General features: G+C 49.1%; 1 protein-coding gene across 1 annotated transcript in view; it reads right to left on the bottom strand.

Moving 5' to 3' along the window:
* Positions 1 to 13,870, bottom strand: part of IQGAP3 (IQ motif containing GTPase activating protein 3) — a 38,540-nt gene that overhangs the window by 5,423 nt on the left and 19,247 nt on the right. Inside the window, exons 20-32 of the mRNA XM_077156476.1 lie at positions 10,834 to 10,917; positions 10,599 to 10,670; positions 10,431 to 10,500; positions 7,669 to 7,877; positions 6,814 to 6,966; positions 6,383 to 6,546; positions 5,814 to 6,038; positions 3,997 to 4,137; positions 2,289 to 2,373; positions 1,627 to 1,859; positions 1,132 to 1,264; positions 911 to 1,013; positions 132 to 258 (exon numbers count right to left, since the gene is read on the bottom strand). Of these exons, the coding sequence (XP_077012591.1) occupies positions 132 to 258; positions 911 to 1,013; positions 1,132 to 1,264; positions 1,627 to 1,859; positions 2,289 to 2,373; positions 3,997 to 4,137; positions 5,814 to 6,038; positions 6,383 to 6,546; positions 6,814 to 6,966; positions 7,669 to 7,877; positions 10,431 to 10,500; positions 10,599 to 10,670; positions 10,834 to 10,917 (1,799 nt within the window). The remainder of the gene's footprint in view (positions 1 to 131; positions 259 to 910; positions 1,014 to 1,131; positions 1,265 to 1,626; positions 1,860 to 2,288; positions 2,374 to 3,996; positions 4,138 to 5,813; positions 6,039 to 6,382; positions 6,547 to 6,813; positions 6,967 to 7,668; positions 7,878 to 10,430; positions 10,501 to 10,598; positions 10,671 to 10,833; positions 10,918 to 13,870) is intronic.

Consider the following 13,870-nt stretch of genomic DNA (forward strand, 5'->3'; position numbering starts at 1 on the left):
AAGGGGAAGGCTAGTTAGGCTACAGGGAGAACTTCCTGAAGGATAATTAAGGAAGCCCAAGAAGGCTGAATGGCAACTTCAGAGGGGTGGGGAACTTACAGAAGCAGAGGGCAGCGGCTGGTCTCACCCACCTCAGAAGCAGGCTGCGGGCGTTGGTATCATCAACATCTGCCTCTAGCCCCTCAAACTTGTTGGTGAGTGTCAGGGACACTTCTAGCTTGCTCAGATCTATGTTCCCATCTGCAGCTACGTTATCCCCTGAGGCAGGGTGAGGAATGAGACAGACAAATACACATGCACAGATGGGCTCACGATACATACACCCTTCCAGGAGGCTTTCCCACTCTACTCTGTGGCACCACCTTGTCGCTGAACGCTGAGCACTGACGGAAGGACTGCTATTCAGAGCTCACCCTTGTGACACCCTCAGCCCTGGGTACCCTCAGGGGAGGGGAGCTGTGCACCTTCCCCAAGCCCAGAGGCACTGGCTCTCTCCTATCCCCCACCACCTTCACCCTGCCCTTACACCCCTGGAAGTATTTTCCTCTCGTTCCATAGCTCCTGAAACCTCTCTTCTCCAGAGAAACCTTTTACAATTGAAACAAAGAGAGGAGCACTTCCCCTGGCCCACCCAAAATAGCCTTCCTTCTCTCTCCATGTCTATATCCCATGAATTCATTGGCTATTATATGATGGGTTCTTCTGCTGTCTGTCCACTCTCTCCATATCAGTCTGTGTCCCTGTGTCCATTTCAGTACCAGAAGGGAAAGAGGGAAGGAGTGCGCCTGGCACACATCCCAGACTGAACAGAAACTCAAGAGTAGGTATGCTCACGCGCCCTTCCCGCCTGCCTATCCGTTCCTCCCTGTGGGCCTCCCAGCTGGTCCTGCCTGCCAAAGACAGCACACACCAACGAGGTCAGGGACTGTGGGCAGCTCTCCCAGGTCTTCGAGGAGCTCATGCAGGGGGTCAGTGTGATCGGGGGCAATCCAGTCCTGGTGCTCCAGCAACAGCTGCAGAAAGAGACACGGGGTCTGAGCCGGGCCTTCTTCCCGGGGCCAGTCCCCCACTTCCTGCTGGACTTCCAACCCCTGCCCACTCACCCAGTGCCCTCCAGGTTGTGGCCCTCACCCTGTGGGTGTTGGTTAGCTCCCCCACTGTGATGTACACCATGGGTTTGGCCACAGTCACCATGTCAGAGTACTCGTCCATCGCGAAACGCTCTTCCGGCTCCGGCACCTGGCAGGCTCGGCAGATGAACTTCCTGTGCCCAGAGGGAGGCCATGTGAGAGAACAGGAGGGCCAGCACCCTACATGCCTTTGCTCCCCATCATCCTTTCCCCAGTACTCTAGTGATCATGTAAGCCAATTGTGACTCTCTGGTCTCAGCAACTGCCTCTGTCCTGCCCGACCTCTTTCCCAATATTCCCCATATTCCAATTTCCTTTGATAGCCCTGTCTTTTCTCCACTGAGGAGCCTTTCCCATCGTCTCTTCTCCAGCCCACTAACTATACTCTTTACCCCTAGCCTCTCTTCCTCATGGATTCCTGAGAGAAGTGAACCCTGACGGAGGACAAATAGGAGAAAACGGGGACAGAGAGGAATGGGATGTCAGGGCCTGAGACCTGAACTTGAGATGCGTGTCCTCCAGGTAGCCGTTCAGGACCTGCAGATGCTGGCTCTCCCCAGAGAAGGCCTTGCCCGCTGCAGCATGCTGTAGGAGCTGAGCCACAGCTCCCAGGGCGTGGCGCTGGGGGGAGGCTAGGGCGCCACCCGCTGTCATGGCCACGATGTCGAAGGCATCAGGGGCCACTATGGCTGGGTTCAGGAATCGGTAGTAGAGGAGGTTTCCTACGACCTGAGGGCAGAGGAGACTATCACGGAAGTGCCTGGGGTCTGCCTCGACAGCACGAGCCCCACTCTCTCTGCTCACTTTGCTGGAAGGGACCACCTGGACCAACCCCTCATTTTATAGAAGAGAAAACAGACCCAGAGCAGACTAGCAACTTGCTCAAGGTTATAGCAAACTTCAGTGAGAGCTGGAATTAGAACCCAGATCTTCTGACAAGAAATCTAGGTTGTCCACTCTGTTAACTTATGGTGTTGCTTTTCCAACTGCCATCTGAAGCCTTGTGGTGAGACAGGGCTAATCTACATGGTGGACAATATTTTCCTTCTTGGATTTTTACAGCATAGGGTTTTCTGTTCTTTTGGCTCAGGATGGGGGATCATGGGCATGGAGGCAAAGGAGGGCTTGGAAGGTGTGGGGAGGAGAGCCAACACTTGCCTTATAGACCTCGCTCTCCTTGGCATCAGGGAACTTCTCTGCTAGAGCTGTCTTCAGGACCTTGGCCACATAACGCATTCCATACCTGGGGACAAAGCAATAGGTGCCCTGTGGTTCTGCCCATCTCTTTCCACCAGAGCTCGGGCACGAGGGCTTGGCTGCCTCTCCACCCCCAGGTCAGCCACCCCAGAGATGGGCTCAACACTGTCCCTCCACCCTCTATAGCCAGCTACCCACAGCCTTCCTCCAAGAATCTCTGGGCCTGTCCCTTCCTCCTGTCCCTATCAGTACCCAAGACCAGGCCTTCACACAGCCTCCAGCCAGACCCAGGAAGCTCTTCTTTGGCCTACTCCAATCTTCCCTGTGGAACACACCAGATCCCATTTTTACCCTACTTCCCTGATAGAGGCACCTTTAGTCCCTACCTTGGTACTCGGACACCCAAAGCCAAAACCCTGTCCCAGGAGAGTCCAACAGGCCCCAAGGCTGACACTGTCAGCTACTGAGGAGCACTGTGAGGAGCCTGATCCGGGCTAGAGGAGAACAACGAACTGGGAGGAGAAGCTGTAGGCTCTAGGCCTGACCCCACCACTAACCAGAGATATCATCCTGGGCTATTTCCTTTCCTTTTGTGGTTACTTCCTGGATTGGAAAATGGGAATGACCATGCTTGCCCTCCTAATCTCACAGAGTTTTAGTGAGAATCACATGAAACGACGTCTGTGAGAGTAATCTGTAATGGTAGAGTGCTACTCAAAGGTGCCAGATCTTCTTCTTCTTCCCCTTAGGGACCGGCCACCTACAAACGTAATTAAATTTGTTTAAAAGCTGTTTTCACTTCCTAGGGTACCGGAGACAGAGGTTTATAGCTTATTGTGTACTTTATCTTCTTCAGCCCAGGACAGCCTTTTTTACGAACCATAAATCCAGTCCTCCAGGTCTGGGGAGCTGGATTATGCACTCTGGGCTCCTCTCTGCAGCACCCCCGCTGGCTCTGCGCTGCACTGAGCTACAGGAATGCTGGTGGGGTGAAAGATGGATCTCATGGTGACCACCTGTGAATGCTTTCATTCATTTGCTTTTCAAAGAACATTTATTGACCAAAATTTTAAAGTACCGGTTCATACTCAACCTTAGCATAAGGGCCAAAGTCCTGGCTTAAATCTGGCCCTGCCACTTATAGTTAGTATAATCTTGGGCAAATCATTTAGCCTTTGATCTTCAGTTTTCTAATCCGTAAAATGGGGTAAATACTGCCTTTATCTTTGGGTTATGAGGAAAAAATAATTATATAATGATAATAATAGCAGCTCTTATTGAGCATTTGCCACAGGCCGATTTTACCACCTTTAATCCTCACAGCAAGCCCATGGAAGGAGATAACTATAAAGGGCTTTACCAGTTTGAAGTATTTCTTATTTTTGCCTTTGTAGACTGAAGAGTCCTATTTTTACCCTGTTTGCTCTGAGACAATATGTCCTGTCATCATCTTGGGTTCCCTTCTCTGTTCTGGGAGGTCCTGATGGGTCTCCCCCAGACCCTGCATGCTGTATTCAAGTTCAACCTCTAGCAGGGATTTCAAGCATTCTTCATACATCTCCTAGAATCCCTCTGAGCACTGCAGTTCCACTTCCCCTCCTGCCTTCCCCCTTCAGGACTAGCTTTCATGAGATCCCCTGCTTAGGCTCGGTGGGCCTGTCACGCCTACGGAATTTGGTCCACAGATGAGGTGATAGCCACAAGGAACTTCTCAGTCGTGGCGAGGAGGTTGCGGAGGGAGATGTCCAGTCTTCTCTGGACCTCAGGGTGGCTCAAGGCCTGCTCTGGGGTGACATCATAGGGGAGGTGGCTGTAGGCAGAGAGAGACAAGGCATCAGCCAGAGCCCCCTCCCATAGCTTCCCTTCCCTGAGGGTCTACCCCTTAAACTTTGTCTAACAACAGGATCTTACACAAACTGCAAAGATGTTAAGGACAGCCCAGCATGCTAAAGGGGTTCAGGCCATTTCTCTCTCAGCCACCATGACAAGCAAACTTACTGCCCTCCCCCTCTCTACGTGGGACATGACTCCCAGGGGTGTGGACCTTCCTGGCAACGTGGGACAGAAATCCTAGAATGAGCTGGGACTCAGCACCAAGGGATTGAGAAAACCTTCTCGACTAAAAGGGGGAAGAGAAAAATGAGACAAAATAAAGTGTCAATGGCTGAGAGATTCCTAACAGAGTCGAGAGGTTATCCTGGAGGTTATTCTTATGCATTAAGTATATATCACATTTTAGTTAAGGCGTAGCAGAGGTTGGAGGGAACTGCCTGAAAATGTAGAGCTGTGTTCCAGTAGCCATGTTTCTTGAAGATGATTGTATAATGAGATAGCTTTCACAGTGTGACTGTGATTGTGAAAACCTTGCGTCTGATGCTTCTTTTTTTTTTTTCATTTGCACAGGCAGGCACCAAGAATTGAACCCGGGTCTCTGGCATGGCAGGTGAGAACTCTGCCGCTGAGCCACCGTGGCCTGCCCTCTGATGCTTCTTTTATCTACCTTATGGACAGATGAGTAAAACATATGGATTAAAAATAAATAAATAATAGGGGGAACAAATGTCAAAATAAATTTAGTAGATTGAAATGCTAGTGATCAATGAAAGGGCGGGGTAAGGGGTCTGGTATATATGAATTTTTTTGTTTTCTTTTTCTTTTTCTGAATTGATGCAAATGTTCCAAGAAATGATCATGATGATGAATATACAACTATGTGATAAAAAAAAGAATGTTCATATTATATATTGATTGGTTTTATTAATAAAAATTTTTTAAAAAGGAGATCAGACCAGAATGAGGAGAAGGGAGAGATGTGGGTGGAAGCTGAAGAACGGGTTGGTGTACCCACAGGGAGGTGACAGGGAGTAGGAAGGAATGTAGAACCTGGATGTCTGAGGAAAGACCCCTAACAGGAACCAGGAAAGCGGGTGGCCCTGCATTAAGTCTTTGGCAACTGAGGCAGCAGGGAAGCTGGGCGGGAGCCTCGTGGTCCCTGCATGAACAAACCTCCTCTCCCATCCAGAGCAGCCACCAGCACTGCCGGCTCTCCCCAGCAGCTCAATTTCCCTAGTAACTGCCCATCTGGATTAATTTCCTCAATATATAAAGCCAACCTATTTCTCTATATCATTTGCCTATTCATCTGTAAATCTGAATCTTCATCTATATTCCTATCAATGAGTCCATATCCCAACTCTCCGCAAATTTGACATTTCATCTGTAAGCACTGACACAGCAATTAAGCAATTTCCATATGCATCTAAGCTTATTCTGTGTTAAGCCCACCAGCCTGGAGTCATTTACATCAGTTCTGTGTTTACTTACCAGAGGGGGTCTAAAAGGCTACCTTATTTACTCCTACAGGGCTGATGTCACATTTGCATGAATCAGCTTGCTCATTTACATCCTACACTTGGAAGCACACTTCCCCAGCGGGCCCAGATCCCACTGAACAAAGGCAACTCTCCCTCTCCCCAGTCCACTCACCTGCGCTGCCCTGTCTGGGCCTCAGTCTGGTTGATCCAGCTCTTGTAGAGGTGGACAGGGTCTGTGTGGACGCTGAGCATCTTATCCTCCAGGACTTCCTGGATAACCTTGCCCAGGATCTCCCGCAGGGCACTCTGTCCTCGCCCATTACGGTAGAATCTCACCACCAGCCTCACTACAGTTGGGTTGCCTGTTACCACATCCTGAGGCTGTTCCACCTTTGACCTATGGTTCAAGAGGTCATTGAAGCTAGTCTCCTGCTTCTGTGTAGGATAAATAGTTGCTATTCTGTTTTGAGATTTTAGCTTTTAGAAGGTTGCTCTGTTGTCCCCTCTTAAGGACCGTCCTGATGACTCTGTCTCATTCTTTGCAATAATGCATCAACACACCTCTTCCCATTCTGTCACCCTAGGAGACACTTTACAGTTCCTCTACAGGAGGAAGGGAAAGGAGGTCTTCTGATTCCATTCTTACCCTCAAATCTGAACAAACTGTCACCTTGTCATGGAGCCAACATTGGCATCTTTTATCCCATTCTCTTCCCATACCTTTGCACCTGGAAAACCTACTTGATTTCCTCCTGGAGCGCTGTCTTGAACAACTGGAGCAGGAGATAGGCTTCGCGGCGGTTGGAGGCATAGCTGTACAGAGTAAAAATCACCGACTCCATGAACTTGGTGGTTTTATTCTGAGGCATCTGAAAGATCAGCTTGGCCAGGTAGATGGGTTGAGTCTGTAAGCAACAGGGAAGACAGGAATGGCTGATAATGCACTCAGGGACTAGTGATCAGAACAGAGTCTTTCCTGATGGAAACCCGGAAAGGAGAATGCACTGTCACGCTGTTTCAGGGTATTGGAAACAATTTCAGACAAACAGGGGAAGAGGTAGTCTCTGGGAAAGGACAACTTGCTTGGAGATAAAGGCACAGACGTGAAGGCCTCAAGGTTGCAGACCCTCAAGGGATGGTGGAGACTTCTCCTTCTAAAGTCCTTGGCTCACCTGGAGTAGGTAGAAGAGGTGTTGGTATGCTTCTAGTTTCTGCCGTTTCTCTTTGCTCAGTGACTTTAATCCTTTCTGCTTGTCCATGACCATCATATCTGACAGCTGTTCCTTATTCTTCTTGGTCAGCTTCTTGCAGTGGGAGATCACTTCCTGCAGGGGTAGGGGAGCAGGTGACGCAAGCCCAGGCTAGCACCGAGTGCAGAACATATGGTCTAGGGTCAGCCCCTTGGAGAGCCAGGGCTTTCTGCTGTTCAAGAAACAGGCATGAGTGAGGGGACAAATTGTTCTGGGGTGGAGAGCCCTCCTCCCTGCCCCCTCACTGTTCTGAGACTCCATCTGGCACCTCTGCTCTCATAGGGGTGAGTCCCCAAAGAGAACTGGGTTGCCTGACTGAGGCATCATGTCTATTGGTTTTTACTGTTATCTCTTACTAGGCTGTCGTATACATTTGAGGAGATAACAATTTCACTACAACCCTATCACTGCATATCTGTACAGTAATTTACAGTTTAAGGAGTAAACTGTATTTGGCCTGGTGAGGTAGGCACTCTCATTACTCCCACTTTATTAGTGAGGAAACAGACTTAGCAATTAAATGACCACCTCACAGTCCATCCCCTCACCAGCAACTAGCACAGCCCGGCCTTCCAATTCTGTCTGGGCTCTTTCTGCCATATCATGTGCTCCCAACAAATGGCTTACTAGAACAGCAGAAGAACCCTGGGACAATATCTGAGCTAAGTTATAAAATCTACACATTTTTAAAAGATGTGATGGGTGCCCAGGGAATGGCCAGCATCACCTCTCCAGAGGTGGCCAGGTGGGGGAAGAGGTAGATCAGCAGGGTCCCACCTGCAGGGTTATCCGGTTCTTTACTAGCAGGCCAATTTTGATGTCCATCAGGTTGAGGTCCTGCTCCAGCTGCTGATTGGATCGGATCTTTCTGACCACGTCTTCCTGGAGCTTCAGCAGCTCTGCTTCAGCCAAGAAATCCTGCTGGCTTTGATTTAAGAGGTGGGCAAATCTGCGCACCACACTGAGAGGAGGGTGGGGCGTGCGGACTGTCAGGAAGGAGGAGGCGTCAGGATTAGGCATGGCCTCCTCAGAGGTCTCCTCACCAGCTCCTCCCGAGTTATCACACTCTCAGTCCCATTCTGTGTGAGGCCAGCAGGCTCCTAATCCCTCTTCTAACCGGTTCTGCTCGCAAACAGAGGGCAGTGGGCAGTGAGTCCTGTCCCAGAGTGCCTTCTCTCATAACCAGTTATGACATAAGAGCTGTCCTTCCCCTGCCCAGAGAGACCCTATCTGGATCTATCTCAGTGGTCTCCCCCACCAAAGCCAGAGTCCCGGCTCCCTCTGATGCTCCCTCCAGGCTTCCCTCCTCCTTCTGGGTCAATCTGATTCCCATCCTTCATTCCAGGCTCACTTCCATGTCTCCCACATGCCTTCTCTCAGCCCTGCTTGCCCCTCACACAACCCTCCTCTCTCAGGAGTGTCTCAGACAAGGGCAAAGTATGGGCAGAAGGGACGCTAAGCATGTTTTATAACATAGGGGAGGTCAGAGCTAGATGGTGATTCTTCTTGCCTTTAGAGTTGGTATTTGAGCAGAGAAACCTTTGAGTTAAGCTACAGGGAATGATAACAACACATATAATGTTTATTATAGGCCAGACACTGCTCTAAGCCTTACATACTCAAAACCACCCTGTAAGGTCAGTCCAGTATTACTAAGGAGAAGGCTGAGGGAAAGAGGGGTTAACTTACTTACCCCAGGTTCCACAGCAAGTAAAAATGAAGGAATCAGATTTAGAAGATAAATAGAGCTAAACCCTGTCTCTGAAGGTCCCCCATCCAGCAGGAGAATGAGAAAACTGTAAACTGTAGCTCACAACACTATGGTTACTGCTCTGAGAGGGATGAGCACGGGATCTTCGGGAGAACAAAAGCAGTCTACCCAATCCCGCTGGGAGCTGTGAAAAGGAGGTGAGAGACAGTGAATGTGAGCTGTTGGGGAGATCAAAGTCCCTTGTGTCTGGGACATAGTACAGAGGGTGCAGGTGGTGAGGGACAGGGCTGAGGGGTAGTGAGTTTGAAGGGACAGGGAGAAGTTTGAAGGATCACAGAGAGATTTTGGAAGCCGTGGTTAGAAGATTGGACTTTATCCTCAGGGCGATGGGGAGCCACCAACAGGTTTTAAGCAGGAGAGAGGTAAGATCATCTGTTCAGGTTTAATGAATGAATCCAGCTACAGTGTGGAGGATGGATCTTCAAGGAATGAAGAAGGGTAAGACAACTGATGACACCAGGGATTGGATGAAACAGAGTCCATTAACTCATTTAATCCTCAAAATAACCCTATAAGACAGGTACTCTCAATATCTATATTTTATAAATGAAAACTGAACCATTAAAGAAATGAAGTAACTTGCCTAGGGCCACATAGCTGGTAAGTGGTGGAGCTCTGAGGGCAGCTTGGGTGGTGAAGAAGTTGCAAGACAGAACTTGTAAGAACAAGTTCTTCCAGAAAAACTATAAACTGAAGAGAAGAAACAGAAGATAAAGGATGACCAGGGCAGTGGGATGAGTGCAACAGTAAGAGAAAAAAACAGAAAGGGCCAGTCTGGGGAATGGTGAGAAGAAGGAAAAGAAGCTAGCTGTCCAGAAGCAGATGGGCCTAAGGGTCCAAAGGCCAAAGAAGGGATAGGCAGAGCTCCTGTGGCAAAGCAGGTACAGGAGGGGACTTTTGAGCATTGTATTCAACCCAAATCCAGGAGATAGAGGTGAACACGGAAATGGACACACTTGTCAGCTTCACAAAAAGGGAAGAGGATGCCTAAGGGCTGCACATCTGAACTTTAAGGGAAAGGGCTCCCTAGAAGGACCTCTTTTAAGACTTTAAATGCACACCCAACTACTGGGAAACATGGGGCAGGTAATGGGGCTCCCCAAGTGCTTCTCCTCAGTTCCTCAAAGGACTCTCTGTGGGCCTTTGTGTGTGCTGGTCCACTGAGGTCGGGAGGCAGAAGTTATGAGCCAGGGAAAAGAGGAAAGTGGGACAGGGCTGGACCTCTAGGTAGAAGTGAAAGATCCTTCTCTTTTTGCTTTGGAGATAGGACTAGGAAGATAATCTAAGCCTGGCACAGAAAGGACCTTGTTTAAGGAGGTCTTCCTGCAACAAGGCTATCAGTTATTGGAGTGGGCAGGGGGGCTTTGTTATAATCCCTGTTCTCCATTCCTGCACAGGCACTTCTGACTACCTCCCCTGACCTGCCGTGCAGCCCCGAGGGATAGCTAGATGTGCCTGGCTCTGGGATGATTCCCATTTCTCCCATTAAACTGGGAGATCCCCAGAGGCAGGAGGATATTTCCTTATTCCTGCATCCACCTCAGGTCCCAAGGTATACTCAAGATTGGGGACATCAGCTGTCAATGGGAGAAAAGGACTCAAAAGTGCCAAATAACTTTTCCAGGGTCCTAATTAGTAAGGTTTATGGTGGTGGAGGCTGGAGTGACTGTCTGCAGGCTGACTGCTGAGAATCACAAGACTCACATAAAGAGAGGAGGGAAAGCAGCCAGTTTACTCTGACACACAGAGGGTAGGCCAGGCAGCTCACCTAACATCCTGTAGTCATCTCGGGCTTTCCTGGCTCGGAAAAATGCCTGAATCTTCACAATGGACTTAACCTGCCATGAACACAAATGGGAAAGGGTCACTGGCTGCCTTACCCTTGTCTCATGGGCAAAGGTTGAGTATGAGGGCAGGAGAAGCAAGATACACTCACATTCTTCCGGAAGTAGCGCAGACGTCTCTGGTATCGCCTCCGAGCTGCCCACATCCGGGCCCAAGCCTGGATCTGGGAGAAGAGACACTGCCTCAGAGCTCATGGTTGAGGGTCCGACCCTCGGGACCAGGGCAATTCAGCCACCTTCAGAGGTCACAAGGAGGTGAGAAGACTAAAAATTGTTTCTAGAAAGTCCTCTATGAGAGACAGGAACCTGCCAAACCCACTAAGTTACCTTGATCACAGCATCCACATTTGCTTTTAAGTACTGCAATCTCTCCAGGTAAATCTTCCGCTGCCTGTGACCCCGCCAGTGAGCCTGCATATGCAGAGAGAAAAAGAGATAACCTCAGCTGGTTCCTGGTGAGAGGCTTGCAGGAAAAGCTTTGTCCTGGGTTCTTCAGGAAAAGTAGGAGGGAAGGCAAGAAGAGAGGGGAGGGAAAACTCTCCCTATTTTCAAAGAACTTCCAACCTCATGGGGGAGACCAGGTATCTGCCCAACCATGGCCCCTGTCATTCACCCTGGTCCCAGTGTACACACACGTGTGTATAACACTATCAAATACACCCACCCACACTCCCCAACACCCTCACAGAAACACAACTTAAGATATAGGCTTAAAAGATATTAATAAAGCACACACCTACTCACCAACTACTTATGCACCATATCACCCCAAAATATACTCATACATCCATATATAGACCACCCACACACTATCACACAGGTCCCCCTCCCTCACAAGCACAGAGAGTGGCTGGGGAGCAGTCTGGCAGAGCACACGGTTTCATGGACGAACAGGGACTATGTGCCTACTGTCTCTGCTGATGGCCGGCTGAGCAGCAGGTCGTTACTGCTTTCATAACTCAGACTTCTCCTCACAAGTTCATCAGCTCCTGACCCCAGCTCTAAGTAAATCTTCCCTCCAAAGTCCCCAGTAACTCAGCTGCTGGTCTGGTGGCCTCTCCCCGGGTCATCTACCGCAAAGGGTCCAGTTGACTTTTCCTCCACAAGTCATTCTCCCCACCCCTGCACCCTGGCCTTTAAACCACAGATTTCTCTTCTGTTTGGGTCTCCTTCCTAGGAGTCTACTACCGCTCACCACAAACTTATGTGAGATTAATTTACCTAAAGCAACCATTGGACTATGTCTCTCCCAGCCCCAAAGTTTCCAGGGGTTCTCAACCACAGGACACCCCCATCCCCAACTCCCCATCTGACTTTCCGGGGTCTCCTGCCTTCTTACGGACTCTAGCCACATCAGATATTTCACTTTCCTCTAAACTGCCTTACAATTTTCTGGTCCCGAACCTTTGTTTTTTCCCAATACTGACCCCTCGTCTTATCTCTACCAACTGAAATCCTTCCTGTCTTTTAGGGCCATGTCAAATATCTCCCCAGTGCCCAGGCCTTGAGGACTGAGCTGGTGGGATTTAATATTATCCCCTTTCATCCAATTGTCTTCCCAGCTCTTCCCTAGAGACTGTTCTCCTGGGCAAGCTTTCCCCTAAGGCATACATTGACCACTGTTTTGGAACAGGGCGTACAAGAGGAAGCTTGGCACCATGATACAAGTTCTCTATCTAGGAAGTTAGAAGCCAAGGAGTCCATTCCCATGTCCCCCCTCTACAACTCTCCCTCCCCTACTCCAGGATCTCCTGGAATATCCTCTAGACTGCTGGCTGTAGGGAAAGGCAGAGGGGTCTCTCTTGGCTCCTACTCCTACCCACCCTACATGGCTCCTCCTTAAAGAGGGGGGCTCCTAAACTGCATTGGTCAGAACTCAGGTCCCTGACTGGAGTCCTACCCAGGGTCACAGCCTTCAGAAGATTAACACCTCAGCACACTCAGGGGGCCTCATCTCAGACTCTCATTTCCTCAGAGCTGAAGGACACAGCTTGAGAATCCAGGCCACCTATCCCTTTCTCTGTCTCCTAGGTCCCAGGGCAGAGCCAACACAGCTCTAGTATTAGTGGTGAATGCTCCGTCTGACTCCATCTCCTCTCTTGCTTTGGCTTTTCATCTCTTTAGAGTTACTACAAAATTCCAGGCTGGGATCAGGAAAGAAGAATCCTTATGATTCAGACCATTAAATATAGATTATTAAGGTTTTGTACTGATTTCTGGGACCAATGTCCTGAAATTTAGCATCTCATAATGGCTACCACCAAGTGAACACTTACCAAACTCAGCACTACATGTAATTTTCCTACTTAATCCTCATAATCACTATAAGAGGTGAGTACCATCATTAATGAATGAAGAAACCAAGTGTTGAAGAAGGTTTACATTGCCCAAGGTTAAGGGCTTAAGTTGTCCAAGGTAATATGGCCTGAAAATGGTACAAGTGGGAGGCAAACTCCAGCCTCTGATACAAAGTCTGAGCTCTCAAGTACTATCCCACATGCCCCAGATCACAATCGAGGGCCATTTTGCCAATCTCAGTCTTACTTATCTGTCTCCCTTAGGGGTCTCTGGTATCACAGCATCTGACATCAATTGTATTTTGGTCCCTGTAAGGGGGAGATGATATGATTGCTCGCCTGTGTGTTTCACACCCCTCTTCCACCCTGGCCCTGCGCCGGGTGGTGCGCTTCCATTCAAGGTGTTTAAATAAATAAATTAAATTAAGTACCTTTACCCTGCTACCACATCCAGGAGGCTCTCCAGATCACGTCTGCATAGAGAGGTCTCTCTCTGCTCAGTTCCTATCATCCCTGGCTGGTATGATGTCCCTGGCTATCTTCCTAATGGGCCTCATGTCCCCAGTTACTTGGGGTGGCTCTCAGAGGTCACACTGGACCATCCATAGGTTGGAAGAATAAAAACTGGAGAGGGCTGGTTGGAAAGAAATGATAGAAGACTCTTCTCTCCCTAAGGGATAGTCGACCTCTCTTCTGTTTAACTACCACCAGCACTTCCCTATTCCTTTTTTAGTCAAGAAATCCTTCCTGGGGTTGAAATTTAATCCCTCTTACTCTTCGCCTGGGAAAACTAACTCTCCTGTTCTGTAGATGGTGATGATGATGACGGCAGGTAGCACTTACTTCAGGTTTTCACCTACCTATCAGGCGCTGCTCTAAAGGTGACATTTACAGATGTCACCTTTCTTCACTTAATCCTCCTAATAACCCTATATGGTGTGTGCTATCATTATCTCTATTTTGCAGATGCAAAAACTGAGAGACGGATGAGGAAATTGAGGGGTATTGAGAAACTGAGGGTGAAAGAGAAAGTAACTAAGTGGAGGAGAGATAGGATTTAAACCCAG

The sequence above is a fragment of the Tamandua tetradactyla genome, chromosome 4 (genome assembly GCF_023851605.1).
Source record: "Tamandua tetradactyla isolate mTamTet1 chromosome 4, mTamTet1.pri, whole genome shotgun sequence".
NCBI lineage: Eukaryota > Metazoa > Chordata > Mammalia > Pilosa > Myrmecophagidae > Tamandua > Tamandua tetradactyla.